This window comes from Rosa chinensis, chromosome 1 (assembly GCF_002994745.2).
Source record: "Rosa chinensis cultivar Old Blush chromosome 1, RchiOBHm-V2, whole genome shotgun sequence".
Taxonomy (NCBI): Eukaryota; Viridiplantae; Streptophyta; class Magnoliopsida; order Rosales; family Rosaceae; genus Rosa; species Rosa chinensis.
This window is the reverse complement of record NC_037088.1, coordinates 62,644,372-62,659,008: the sequence shown is the minus strand read 5'-3', so window position 1 is coordinate 62,659,008 and position 14,637 is coordinate 62,644,372. Positions and strand designations below refer to the sequence as shown.

General features: G+C 38.4%; 2 protein-coding genes across 8 annotated transcripts; one reads left to right on the top strand and one right to left on the bottom strand.

The window, feature by feature from the left end:
• Positions 1-2,103: 2,103 nt before the first annotated feature.
• LOC112202330 lies at positions 2,104-8,473 on the top strand. Of its 7 annotated transcripts, none has more exons than XR_005804426.1 (4): positions 2,105-4,836; positions 7,066-7,695; positions 7,865-7,884; positions 8,004-8,473. XR_005804426.1 is itself a non-coding variant. In XM_024343410.2 (2 exons), exons 1-2 carry the CDS (start codon positions 2,492-2,494, stop codon positions 6,294-6,296), a joined length of 2,382 nt encoding a protein of 793 aa, XP_024199178.1. In that variant the 5' UTR covers positions 2,104-2,491; the 3' UTR covers positions 6,297-6,441. The 7 variants fall into 7 exon arrangements, 2 of the variants coding, with proteins under 2 accessions (XP_024199178.1, XP_024199293.1); XR_005804425.1 differs by having other exon boundaries at positions 7,066-7,291; positions 7,539-7,695; positions 7,865-8,472; XR_005804424.1 differs by having other exon boundaries at positions 7,066-7,291; positions 7,522-7,695; positions 7,865-8,472.
• A 2,000-nt stretch (positions 8,474-10,473) lies between these two features.
• Positions 10,474-13,041, bottom strand: LOC112202268 (hypersensitive-induced response protein 4). Its single transcript, XM_024343239.2, has 5 exons — positions 12,758-13,041; positions 12,503-12,623; positions 12,301-12,392; positions 11,868-11,964; positions 10,474-11,138 (listed from the first exon to the last, which is right to left on the bottom strand). The coding sequence occupies exons 1-5, from the start codon at positions 12,950-12,952 to the stop codon at positions 10,768-10,770; spliced, it is 876 nt and encodes a 291-aa protein (XP_024199007.1). The 5' UTR covers positions 12,953-13,041; the 3' UTR covers positions 10,474-10,767.
• Positions 13,042-14,637: the final 1,596 nt, after the last annotated feature.

The following is a 14,637-nucleotide window of genomic DNA, read 5'->3' as shown; positions in this document are numbered from 1 at the left end:
CTAAGAGAAATTTTTATATAGGACAAACGTATCACGTGCATGGTACGTTTATCTTACGTAATAATCTCTCTAAGCGAAAATTATGTATCCATTTTGATATGGACTCAAACTATGATGTTTTTGGTTTTGATAGCTTCCTTCAACTATTTTTTTTTTTTGAAAAGAAGAGTAACTTGCGTTTAAATAAACAACAAATACAAACTATGGGAATGCAAGCTGTGATATCTTTTTTATCCATGATATGATTCTGTCGTTGAAAATGAAATTTTTTGATGGGTCCATTTACATATGGATAGACTAATTACATCAAATTCAAATGCTTGTTCAAATTAATCCGCATCATTTTTCAGTTCCACAGATTTCCATGTCGAAAAGGAAAAATTTGAAGTAGACCTTAGATCTTAAAGTATGTAAAGGTTTAGGTTAGACAGCACCATATGGTTTAGGTGAAAATGCCATATCCTCTTACCCAAAACATCATATATATACTTTTTGACTTCTTTCCCATTAGTGGTACATGTACCTTCTATTTTTATGTAAAATATGACCATTTCTACTGATATTATAGGTTCTTGCTCTGAATGATTATATTCATGTCCATTTATTGGATAATGGATAATGGATAATGGGTAATGGATGTAGTAGTGATCACATATAATTAGTTTTAGCCAAATTGTTAGTGAAACATGAAAAAACTTCACATTTTATATATTGTGAAAGTCTAGGGAGGAAGGTGATAATGTACCACAAACAAGATTATGTCCAGATCCACATACATTAGAGTAGCCTCTTTAATCTTCCCTTTGGGCCAAAATCAACTTCAAAACCATTTATCTAGAATTTTAAGGGCATGTCTAATGTATCACTTGCTCTTGATCTTGTAAATTTGTAATGCATTGCAAAATAATGGAATAGTAACATTATTTTAAAAAATAAAATAAAATAAACTAGACGCATATAGAAGTTAGTTGAAACTTACTACATATTATCGTGAAACACTATATTCATGTTTCTACATGCTCCAAGATGAATTTCAATCACAAAACTAAAAGGAGTATGCAATATATTATATCAGAGTCTATTCACTATGTAACTGTTCAATTGCAGTCACATGTAAGTTTCGATTGAGATTATATCTATTATGGTTAAGATAAGACTTCCCAACTGGCAACTACCTTATTCCCAATAGCTCAGTAAAATTGTGTGGTTCACTGTATACAATATCGTGACACTTTACGTGACAATACTAATTAAAAAACATTCGTGTGAATTTGGGTAAGAGGATAGGACATTAACCTTCATGGTTAATGTGAATGTGTCATCACCAATCATCATTGTGTTTGTGAACAAAATATAGCAAACGGAATTTAATTTAAAAAATGATACAAGGTTGTCAAACTACCTATCTATTCAATAGATATGGAAAAATATGCAGCGGAAACTATAGAATGGAAAAGGATATTCATAATGTATGAATCGGCATTAAAAAGAAAAGAAAAAAAAGCAATTGTGCAGCATATAATCTGAATTATACATTTAAAATGTTATATTCTTTGTTTTTAAAGTAACAAGATCAAATCAGAATTGTATCCGAGAAAAGTTGTTGTTAAAAAAAAAAAATATTATAACATTTTTGATCATTAATTTCATAAGATTTATTTCTAAATGTCGCGCGAGACATATTATTTTTCATTTTAACGAAAGCAGACAAGCATTTATCTTTATTCTGGACTTACGATTTGCGTAACCCACTCCTATAAAAGTTAATATTGTTTTTTCCTGAATCAAACGGAGAATCTATCTATACATACGAGTGTCAAACAATAAAATCTGATGCAAAAGAATAACCTCAAAAAAGAAAATTCTAAAGATTTGTGTCCATTTCCAGATTCTAATTTGAATACCAACAGGAAACATTCAAAGTGTTCAACTGGTTATGCAACATGAAGACGAAAATCTGTTGGAGGAAAAAAAAAAAAAAAAAAAAAATCTTCACAGAATAAGAAAGTCTTTGAGGGAAAAAAGAAGCCCAAAAAAGTTAGTTGGTCAGAAGAATAATCTAATGGAAATAGAAAAAAGGTAAAAGCTTTATGTTTTGATGATGTCAAATAAAATTCTCTCTCTCTCTCTCTCTCTCTCTCACTCTCCTGCAGACTCTGCAGTAGTCTCTGCACTATATCTATGTCTCCAGTTCCTCCCTCATTTCTGTTCTTCCACATTCTCCTGAGCCTAACTCAGAGAATCCAATCTCACACCCTTAAACCCTTCCAAAGCTCCAATCTTTTTTTTGTCAACTCATGGACCTCTACTTAAACCCAAAACCCACCTCGCCGGCGGCGACATTCTCCCGCTGAGTCCCCCAAAACCCACCACCATGATAGACCAACCTCACCAACCCAATACCAAACCCACTTGTTTCACTCCGTTGTAACAAAGACCCATCATTTTCTTCACTCAAATTCCCACTCTTTTTTTTTCTTCCTCGTCTCCAATGGCCTCCACGAACTCAAACCCATCCGACCCACCTCTCTCGCCCGACGACCTCGCCGCCCGGGCTCTGAACAAACGCTACGAGGGTCTGGTCACCGTCCGAACCAAGGCCATAAAGGGCAAAGGAGCTTGGTACTGGACTCATTTGGAGCCGGTGATGGTTCGCAACCCAAACACCAACGTCCCCAAAGCTGTGAAGCTCAAGTGTCTTCTCTGCGACGCCGTTTTCTCGGCCTCGAACCCCTCCAGAACCGCCTCCGAGCACCTCAAGCGCGGCACGTGCCCGAATTTCACCTCCGTGTTGAGACCCAACTCGTCGGCGTCGCTGTCGCCGCAGCCCATATCGTCTCTGCCGTCGCCGTCTTCCCACAATCACAGAAAACGAAGCTCACAAATGGGTACTCTTCTCTCTCCTCTTTCTCAAGCTCCTCCCACCTCTGCTTCGATTCAAGTACATTCCTTGGCTATGATTGAGTCGTCCCCCGGCTTTTGCGGCGGAGAGCTTGGTTATTCGCAGGGTCCGAACCCGAACCCGGGCCCGGGCCCGAATCCTGTCGGGTTGAGTCAGCACCAGCACCACCATTTGGTGTTGTCGGGTGGGAAAGACGATTTGGGTGCTTTGGCAATGTTGGAAAACAGTGTCAAAAAGCTTAAAAGCCCCAAGCCTTCTTCCGCTAATGTTTCACTTACTAAGGAGCAGGTTGATTCTGCACTTGACTTGTTGTCTGAGTGGTTCTATGAGTCTTGTGGGTCTGTCTCGTTTTCGAGCCTCGAGCATCCCAAGTTCAAGGCCTTTCTCGGCCAGGTGGGCTTGCCTGCTGTGTTGCAGCGTGAGCTTTCGGGTGCTCGGCTTGATGCTAAGTTTGCTGAGGCTAAAGCCGAGTCTGAGGCTAGGATAAGGGATGCAATGTTTTTTCAAGTGGCTTCAGATGGTTGGGAATGTAATAATTTTTGCGGTGGGGAGGAGAGTATGGTTAAGTTTATGGTTAATCTCCCGAATGGGAGCAGTGTTTTTCAGAAGGCTGTGTTTACTGGAGGGTCAGTTTCGTCGAAATATGCTGAGGAGGTAATGTGGGATGCGGTTAGTGGCGTGTGTGGGAATGCTGTGCAGCGTTGCGTGGGGGTTGTTGCTGACAAGTATAAAGCCAAGGCATTGAGGAACTTGGAGAGTCAGAATCATTGGATGGTGAATGTTTCCTGTCAGCTACAGGGGTTTGTTTCTTTGATCAAGGATTTTAACAAAGAGCATAAGTTGTGTATGGTTGTTACTGATAATTGCGTGAAGGTTGCAAATTTTGTAAATACCACCACCGAGGTTAGGCGGATTTTTCAGAAGTACAAGATGCAGGAGCTTGGCTATGGTGGGCTGCTCCAAGTTTCTTCTTCCAAATGCGATAATTCAAAAAACTATGCGCCTGTTTATGCAATGCTGGAGGATATGTTGACCTGTTCCCGCATACTCCAAATGGTTGTCTTGGATGATTGCTATAAGGTGGCATGTGTGGAGGATCCAAGTGCTAGGGAAGTTGCAGCGCTGATTCAAAGTGAAGGATTCTGGAATGAACTAGAGGCAGTTTATTCACTTATGAAGCTGATAAGAGGGATGGCTCAGGAGATTGAAGCTGAGAGGCCATTAATTGGGCAATGCCTGCCTCTTTGGGAAGAGTTGCGAACAAAAGTAAAGGATTGGTGTGCCAAGTTTAACATTGATGAAGGACCTGTTGAGAAAATAGTTGAAAAACGCTTCGCAAAGAATTACCACCCAGCATGGTCGGCTGCATTCATACTTGATCCACAATACCTGATGAAGGATGCTAGTGGAAAGTACCTTCCACCATTCAAGTGCTTGACGCATGAGCAGGAGAAGGATGTAGATAAGCTCATTACCAGATTGGTATCCAGGGAAGAAGCGCATGTTGCACTAATGGAACTCATGAAATGGAGGACAGAAGGAATGGACCCACTTTATGCTCAGGCAGTTCAAGTTAAACAGCAAGATCCTGTTACTGGAAAAATGAAAATTGCAAACCCGCAGAGCAGTAGACTTGTGTGGGAAACTTGTCTAAGCAAGTTAAACATACTGGGGAAGGTTGCAGTGAGACTTATCTTCCTCCATGCAACCTCATTTGGATTCAAGTGTAATTGGTCTTTCATGAAATGGATTTGTGTACATAGGCACTCAAGGATAGGCCTGGAAAGGGCAGAGAAGATGATATTCATTGCAGCTCATGCGAAGCTTGAAAGAAGGGATCTTTCTAACGACGAAGAAAGGGAAGCAGAGCTGTTTGCGACTGCGAGTGTTGATGAGGACATGCTGAATGAGGTCCTTTCCGATGCACCCACAGTGTAATGTTTTTCTTTTTTACTCCTCTAGGATTCTGTAATTGTAGGGCTTATTGAATTCTTTCATCTTTCTTTTTTCTACTATTTATACTTCAGATCTAGTTAAAAATTTTGCGTGATTATTGCTTGGAGGAAAGGATAATGTGAAGGAATTTCAGACATTGTATTACTGGAACTTGCATATCTTCATGATTCTACTGAAATAGTCGATCTCTTGGCAAAACATGATTGTGGATTTTCTGAGAAGAGTCCTTTCTTCTTTATAATCATACCAGTGGTCCAGGATAGAATTATACGTTAGAGCATTTCATCAAAATCCAAACCTATCTTTAATCCTCAGTTAAGAAAGATAATTGGGAAAATGTTTAGGATATGTGCTTTGTCGGACATTTTGTTGTTGTTGGAGACTTGATATTTTGATAATGACCGATACTAGTTATATTTTTGCTCTGTTGGTTTGATAGTAATTATGAAATGTTAATCCTGCTTATATTATTTTAGATAATTGTATTTACAGTATTAGATGAGGTTTCTGACAAAACATGTGATTGTTAATAGTCTTTGATATAAAGATTGAACTTTTCAAGTGTTCTTGACTATTTGTGCATCAATTTGTTGAGATTAATATCAGTATTAAGACAATGTTGCAAGATGCCCAACTAAATACATGAACACAAACAGGAAGTGATATGCATATATGATGGTTTCTCCGATACATAAACGGAGATAAGTGTCTGGAACTTAATTAGAAAATTGAAATGGCAGCACCATAGTTAAAGTGATCGCATATACTGCAGTATTAATGTGGATTGTAGTTACGATATGAATAACTTTCTGAATCAATTGAAGAGTATAGAAACCAATTTGGCCACTTGTCTCCCATTGTATCCAGCCTTTCCTGCTCCTCAAATCTCTTTTTTGAGTATGATATACATTGTTTAACTTGGCAATGGAGTGTAGAAGTGGTCACCATGGAGCTTTCATGGATACCTCTTTTAGTTTGCTGTACTTTTACACAAATGTGAAGGCAATGTGGCACTTTTATATGTGCGTAGGGTGTTGTATATGTGCTTAATGCAGTCAAATTGTCTCTTGATTGGCCTGCCTGATCGAGTAGAGTTAGATTGCATGTGAATCATGATTTCTATGCTAATATGTGAAGTATCATGTTGAACAGTAGCTATCAAGGAGCTATCATGAAGTGGTCACCATGAAACTTTCATGGATACCTCTGTACTTTTACCAAATGTGAAGGCAATGTGCCACTTCATGTAAATGTGCATACTGCATAGGGTGTTGTATATGTGCTCATTCTGCTAGAATGCAGTCAAATTCTCTCTTGATTGGCCTGCCTGATCAGGTAGAGTTAGATTGCAAGTGAGAATGATGATTTCTATGCTAATGTGTAAAGTATCATGTTGAACAGTATCTATCATGGAGCTATCATGAAGTGGTCACCATGAAACTTTCATGGATACCTCTGTACTTTTACGCAAATGTGAAGGCAATGTGCCACTTCTTGTATATGTGCATACTGCATAGGGTCTTGTATATGTGCTCGTTCTGCTAGAATGCAGTCAAATTCTCTCTTGATTGGCCTGCCTGATCAGGTAGAGTTAGATTGTGAGAAAGATAAAGATAGGTCAATGATGGCTTCTATGGTAATGTGTTAAGTATCATGTCGAACAATTTGATATGCTGGTAGTGCCATTTCCAGTGTCCCAAGTCTCAGAATTAGACAACTTTCAAGCGTAGACACGCAACCATATAGAGATAACAAATGTTTTCGGAATAGTACTTGCATAATTGCATGGCCTCTTTCTCCATATAAGCTAATTTCTTCCTCAGTATGGTAAAACCAATTTATTATTTTATTTTCACAAGTCTAAACTTGTGTAAGTTTATTGATTAAGTTTCACAATTTGAGTTGTCAAACCTAATCCTTTTTAGCTTGTAAAAGTTCAAAGCATTCTATTTTTATTTTCTCTAACCTTGATCCTGATATGTATAGCTATGCTACAAAGGTTCAGGACTTTTGCTGAATATAGTTTACACCAAATCACAGAACATCTGTAATGACCGATTATGGACATATATAGCATATCTTTATGTTTGGGATCAAGTGGCATTCTGTATGTAGTGTAGAGCCTGCTGTGCTTAATTGAGAAAACAAATTGCTAAAGGACACAAAAGTGGCATTTTGAAATCTTTGAAACTTCCTTTCTGCTGCAGACTAGGGTTGCTTGAATCGGTTGGGTGGATGGCAAACCAGGCTTGAGAGTGATCACATGGGTCAACCTCGTAAGAATTTGAGAGCGAATCTTTGTAGCCAAAGACCCTCAGTGATTAATCTAGGCATATATGTTGGCATATCAGTTTATGTAATTGAAGAACCCCACCATGAGAAGTGGGTGTCCATCTCAGTGCTTTACTTGTCATGGTCAACGAAAAAGTTGAGGTATAAGGGCCCTTATTTCCCATCACTCTCCTCTCTATCTCTCTCACTGTATGTCTCTTTCTGTGTTTTTGTTTTTCTTTCTACGTGCATTTAGTGATATGTTTTGAATTTTTAACTTAGCTCATTTCCATCATCTCTGATAAATTGTCATTTAAACATTCAAAATCTTGTACTTTTAATCTCCAACTGGGCCATGTTACAGATTACATATCTAACATTGAAGATTTAAGTTTTGCGCGGTTATCAGTTAGGCCAGCCATGATTGCTAAAAAGTCTTGAGCACAATGGAAGCAAAGATGGTTGTCTCCATGAGGAGGTGCATAAGATAACAGAAAGGGATTTTGCAACGAACTTGAACTGAATTTTCAAGCTAATTTCTGCAATTAATGTTGACTTAATAAGAGGTTGGTAGTTCTTCTTGTGGTGATGTTTTTACATTTCATCTGACTTGCTGTTTACATAAGTAATCCCCAGCTCTCTTTTGACTTTGGCTCCCAACTTTTTGAAAGTTCATGCATAATGTTTTACAATAGCACTTAACCTAATGCAAAATCTCTCTTTCTACGATGGCAGGCTGGGATCTGACAATGGCTGTGAGTGTATATTTCATTCCTGATTTAAATGATGAGAAAGAGCCTGGTTATAGTAATAACTTTATGTTGACAGAACATTTAAGTGCGTGCAACTGTGCATGTTCCACCTTGTTTTGCAGAACTCTGTATATTGGATTCAGGCAAGTCTTGACACTAGCAGGTGCTACATTCGAGTTTCATTACTCATGTTTCCAAATCATGAGAAGGAATAATTGTATACGTATTCTGATACAGCAAAGAGTTGAGACATAGGAGATAAGGACGTATACCAAAAAGGCATTGTGAGGTCCCTGGTTGGACATAATTTTAACACCTTAAAACAGGGAACTAGTACTCCAGGTTGTGGAGGACCATTGCAGTTTATGATGCTGCACCAAACTGTACCTCGATCATTTTCTCTTGCTGTAGAAACCCAATAAGGAAGTTTGGCTAAGTATCAAACTGTGAAAATTACTAACAGGGCATTGAATGAAATAAGTTTTCACTTTCTTTCTGAGTGTAATTATTTGAGTACGTTAATTTCTGTGTTCTTTACCCTCGATTTTCTTTTGCTGCTAAATATTGGTGGAAAAATAGCGGATCCTGTCGGCAAGGCCAGGTAATACTGACTGCTCACCAACTAGAAGAGAAAGCTCTTTTTCACTTGTATAGTATGGATTCATTGTTCACTCCACTCATGTTTTTGTTAAAGGGAAAGTAGATATAATGATTAGTAGTATAGGACAACACTCTTTTCTACAAGAATCTTCACACTTTCAAGGCTCCTCCATAATTAACTTTCTTTATATCATCTCCTCTTTTTTCTTTCCACTTAATACTCCTCTTGATTGTTTTTGAATTTGAAGACCCCCCCTCCATATCCATGTACGTGAGGTGAGATCACATATGATATTGAAATGAATAGGTACACATTTATTATTGTGGCCCTTGTTTGCCTTCTGCGTATTTAGGAGAAACATGAATTTTTCTTTCCAGATTTCGTTATGTTCATCAATAATTGAGAAAGTTCACACAGAAAAGTGAACTGTTCGTAACAATATTATAGTGATCATTGAATATAGATTCTATGCTGAGGTACATGATTTTTTTAATCCAAGTAGAGTCTTTTGGAGTATTGAAATGTTCAAGTTTTTGCACATGGCTTGGGTAAAAGTTAAGGTTAAATTGGCTATTGATGATGGCTCGTGGAGGGATTATATATATCCCAAACCGTGTTTGTGCTTTGTATTATACAGTGTCTCTCTATGATTTGAATCACATGAACTTCAACAATATGTATGATGGCTTATTATTACAATGATCGTACCCTAATCAATTTCATTCTCGATTCTTATCTAACCACTGAGCTCTTCAATCTCTCTTGCACCTAAATTTGGGGGTCCTTGAGTTTTGAGTTTAATGACTGGGGCACCTACTTTCTCCAGTCTAACTAACAGTAACTATAGACTTATTAATGGTGATTTGCAAGCTTGAAGCTTCAAAAGTCAGTCTTTATAGTAGCCTATCTAAGATCTTGAATTTTTGAAAAATTTGATAGACACGGTACCTAGCATTTAAACACCTCCTCTAGATAGTAATTTGAAACGCTACTGTTTCTGTGATCATCGCATTGGTAGTTTCCTATTGTAACTAGTTCATTTGGCCGTTTTCTCCATGATCAACCCTAAACGCCTATTTTCATCGGCATCAACTGTCCTCATTATAATTCTTGTCCTCGAGTAAAATACCACAAACAAAATTAGTGGTGTGCACCCCATCAAATCTCTCATCTAATACCAATAGTCATGATTTATGATCATTACCAAAACATTACATACCTCCCTCCTCCAATAATTAATATTCCTCCATCCATTTTATGATTACACTTTTTTGTACGGGTCATAGTTGGCCACCTAAAACGTATTATTGTACTACAGTTTTCATTTTGGGGCAAACCAAATTTCCATTTGTCCACGTTAGTGCTGGGACTTTATAAAAGAGGATGTGATGTAGCTTTGTGGTAGAGTTAGTATGTAATTATTACCGTTGGTTAGGCTTACTTTTGCTTGCTTAACGGAGCTAAAACCCAATCGAGAGCTCTATGTTTGGGATCAAGAATATTTTATCTACTTATTAGAGGTCTATACTCTTAGACTAGACATTGGTAATTCTAGAATGCAACCCATTTGTCTAACACAATTCCATGATTTCCATCCTTCATTTTTGTGCTTCATCATATTCAATGCCAAATTAAAGATTAGCAAAAGATAATTGTGCGATTCACCGACTAATCCTGGCAAACTACACATATGCCTCTGCATCAGAGGGCCATGAATACAATTTAGACCCAAGAATCCTACTTGGGCCAGTCCAATAACCACCCCTGCAAACCATTTACTATCTGAAGCAAGCTAACCATGTGACCAAGAAATTCCGATAAAAAAAAAAAAACCAACTTTATTTACAGCTCTATATAAATAATATAATGAGAATTTACTATCTGAAGCAAGCTAACCATGTAACCAAGAAATTCCGATAAAAAAATAAAAAAATAAAAAAACCAACTTTATTTACAGCTCTATATAAATAATATAATGAGAATTTACTATCTGAAGCAAGCTAACCATGTAAACAAGAAATTCCGATAAAAAAAAAAAAACCAACATTATTTACAGCTCTATATAATGAGACTGCAAAGCATCATTCACATGGTGTAAGCAAGCACGCACCATGCTCATCACAGAAGAAATGCAATTGAGAACAGATCCTAATCAGCATCCTTGGTCAAAACTTGATTTTAGACAAATGGACTGCCATAATGAAGACCCTAACATATCTGTGTGGCTTTGAGTTTAGCTGAAAAGGTATTTAGATGGTAACTTTACACAAAGGGCATGGCCATATTTAGTCAACATTGAGTTTGGCACTGGACGCTTCCATAAGCCCACTGCGTATCTGATCACTGATATCTCTGATGTGGCCAGGACCATGAGGTATGAAGACTGTGGTGTTCTTTGACGAGTTCCCCAGGTCCTTGATTGTATCAAAGTACTGTGTGACCATGATAAGATCCATCACCTCCTTTGATGATGTGCCTTCCACCTTGCCTGAGAAGTTCAAGATGTTCTCCCTCAAGCCATCTGTGATTGCCTGCCTTTGCCTGGCGACACCAACTCCTCCAAGGTACTTAGCCTCAGCATCAGCTTCTGCCCTTTTGACCTGAAGCACCTTCTCAGCCTCCCCTTTGTATACATTAGCAAGCTGAAGCCTTTGAGCTGGTACAAATGTTTATTTTTTAGTGACAAAATAAAAAGACGCCTAAGCATACAGGCTAGACTCCTAGACAGTAACATTTATAAATGCCACCAAACCATTGAATGAGAAATTTGACATGTGGAGCTGACCATGGAAGGCAGAGAGTTTCTATTATTCTATAATGACAAACTTTGGAAATTGGAACATATACTGGAATGCAATAATTAGTATAACATACTAGTATAACACCATATAAAAAATTATAAGCCAAACATGTCATCAAGAATCACTTGTCAGATGCCTAGGCATTATACACTTCTAGAAACCACACAGGAAAAAGAAAGATACATAACTGACCAAGTATAAGAAAAAGTTTAATAGAACTATCTGAGTATTGAGCCACACACATAATTGTCAGAATGACTTGGTATTATACGCTCATGGAGTCACAGAATAGAACACATAGGGAAAAAGAAAAATACACAAACCACAGCAAATTGTTTTCCATAATAGAGAGCATAACAGCTAGTTGCTGTTCTTTGGCAGCCTCTTATGAGTCTTATCAGAAGAAAGGGAGATTGTGATTTTCATTGAAATAACTTTTTGAGTAAGTTAGGGTGATTACTTTATCTCATTAGAAAAAGACCTGAGACCTCACTACATTCCATATTATAATCTTGTCTATCTAGAAAAAGCTTGTTTGCATCTTGTGTCACATTACAAATAGAAGAAAAGATTAAGACAATTACCTGCATTGATCTCATTCATTGCCTTGCGGACAGAGGCATCTGGTATGATGTCAACCATCAACATATGCTCAATGCTGTATCCATATTCCTTCATAACCTGACCAACAAGTTCAGCATATGATGTTATAAACACTAGAGACCACATCACATTTGTAATGCTCCAATTCAGATAGAAGATAACACATGGATTAATATCCTCTGAATTCTAAAACAACCAGGTAAGAAGCAGCAATGATACCCTAATTCAAACTTACTACTCATTCAGAGCATTGTGATAATAAGGTAATCTCAATCATATATCACACAATTTGTGGAGTACAGTAATGATTTCATCTCATAATCTCATATATATTGCCATTCATCGCACTTAGAGCCTTAACTCACATTCAAGAAACCTAAAGAAGCAAGTCAGAAAACACAAGCATTGAATTACCTTCTCGAGTTCCTCCAACACAGATTTAGCAACCTCACCCTTCTGTTCAAAGACTTCATCCAACGTCATTCTCGGCACCAGAGCTCTAACCACTACAAAAAAAAAAATAGCAACCAAAACCCCATTACTCCTTAACAAAATCACAACCCAAAAACCAAAACCAAAACCTAAAAGAAAAAAAAAAGGCAAGAAATGTCAGTACCATCAAACACATAGGCCTGAATCTGCTCTCTCGGGTTTTGCAGCTCGTAAAAAGCATCATCGGCATTCTGCTTCACCACCCGGTACTGAATGCAGCACACCAAGTGCACAAACACATTATCCTGCCAAATTTCCACAAACCCTAATTCAACAATCCACACATTCAACCACTCCAAAATCAAAACCCTAATCTTTCATATTTCATAAACACAAGATAGTAAAATACAAAAAGCTTGGTACTAAAGAAGAAGAGGACCTTGGTTTTGGTCTCGATTTTGACGTCGAGGGATTGGATTCTGGTGGAGAGGATTCCGGCGACCCATTGACCGGCGCAGGGGTTGAGGAGGTGGAACCCGGGTTCGGCCAGCCGCTGGAACCGGCCCCACTTCTCGATCACGCCGATGCTGGCTTGGTCGACGCACGCGCATACGAAGCAGCAAGAATTTCCCATATCTTGGATTCGAGCTCAATCGAGGTCTGGTTAGGCTTTCGGTGTCGTCGTGTCGATTTGTGAACTGGGAGATTGAATGGAGAAGAACATCGATGACGACGACGACTATTTATACGTCACGGGTTTGCGAGGTTGGGCTTTTTGGGAAATAGTCAATCTGGGCTCAGGAGGTTTGGGCTGGCCCAAAACCAAAAGAAGAAGATGGGTGATTCTGGATACCAAATGAGTCATAAAGAAAGAGGCCAACTGTAATCCAATATTATAGCCCAGTAAAACATTAGTTGAAGGCCAGGCCGAGCAGGTCCAACCGTACCGTCAACCCAAGGTCAAACGGAAAACCCCAAGAGTTTTTTGTCTTCTTCTGTATCAAAAATCTATTATCAAGAGTCTAAGGGCTAGTTTGGCCCCGAGGTGATTAATTTAAAATCGGCTTTAGCTGTGCTGTGAGAATAATCAGCTGTGAAATTAAGTAGTTGGGTGTTTGGTAAACTGTGCTTTTAAGAGTGCTGTGAGTATAAAAGCAGTGTTTAAGTGTTTGGTAAACTTTAATATAAAAGTGCTATGAATTTAGAAAATGACAAAAAAGGACATGATGTTAAAATGATGTTACTTATATATCGTGACTTTCCGAAGTTCTGGGGTTTTAAAAATTTATTCAAGGAAATAGAAATCAAGTGGCGCGATCTGAGCTGTCAATTTCCTCCACCATCCAATCTGGTCCGTTGATTTGGCTTTAAAAAGGAAACAAATTGGCCTAGAAAGCTCGAGAGAGAAAGGGAGCTTTTGGAGTCAGAAGGCCACCGACCCGGAAGAGAAGCCTGACCGAAACTTTCACCTCCGGCCACCCCACGACAGTGCACGGGCACCATCCTCTTCGTCTCATCGTACCTGTCACGTATGTGGTCATTGATTGTCCATGCACCGGACAACGAAGAAGAATCGACGATGAGAATGTCCGACTACTCCGGCGAGTTTCAGCGAATTCTGGTGACTCCGGCCACCGATTGGCTTGCATGTGGTATGAAACCTCATCTTCTCGTCATGGTCTACATGCCTGTGTGATTATTTTCTGAATTCGATTATGTTCTGATGATTTTCGTTTTTGGGAATTCTCAGCTTCGTCGCGGTTCCTCGACGCCGGCGACTTTTCCAGCTCTTCTCGGCTTACTCCTGGCTTCGTTGCATCTGTAGAAGAAAGCTGACCACGATTGGAGTTGGAAGTCATGAACTTGCTGGGTTGTAGGCATCAAATCCTCAGTCCATCTTCAAACCAGTTTTGGTAGTGTTGGGATATAGATGAGGACAATATAGGTACACATCTCAACTTCTGAAATCTCTTAATCTAGAAGCATCACTTTTGCAACTTGTGGATTATAGCATTGGGAAGTGGGAGATTGGATTATAATCACCAACCTCTTGTTTTACCAAACACCCATCCAACTTAAATTATGGAATAAGCAGCTTAAGCTGCTCTAACCTCAGGGCCAAACTGGGCCTAAATGAGTTTATGGCATGGAAGAATATGAATAAAAATAGAGAAGTTGTGGGTATAGATTTTTTTTATTTTTTATGAAATTTTTGCTTTTCGACTTTATAATTTTTTTTTTTTAGAGATTTCAATATTATCTATACTATTATTTTATTTTTTTGAAAAGATTATTTATACTATTATTAAGAGAATAGGG

Bases quoted from the DNA above. Each gene is read 5' to 3' on its own strand.
- LOC112202330 (XM_024343410.2), top strand. From the start codon at position 2,492: ATGGCCTCCACGAACTCAAACCCATCCGACCCACCTCTCTCGCCCGAC. The intron at 4,837-6,259 runs GTAATGTTTTTC...CATGTTGAACAG, and splicing joins CTTTCCGATGCACCCACAGT to TATCTATCATGGAGCTATCA.
- LOC112202268 (XM_024343239.2), bottom strand. From the start codon at position 12,952: ATGGGAAATTCTTGCTGCTTCGTATGCGCGTGCGTCGACCAAGCCAGC. The intron at 12,393-12,502 runs GTACTGACATTT...TTTTTTTTGTAG, and splicing joins TCAGGCCTATGTGTTTGATG to TGGTTAGAGCTCTGGTGCCG. The intron at 11,965-12,300 runs GTAATTCAATGC...CTTGTTGGTCAG, and splicing joins TGTTGGAGGAACTCGAGAAG to GTTATGAAGGAATATGGATA.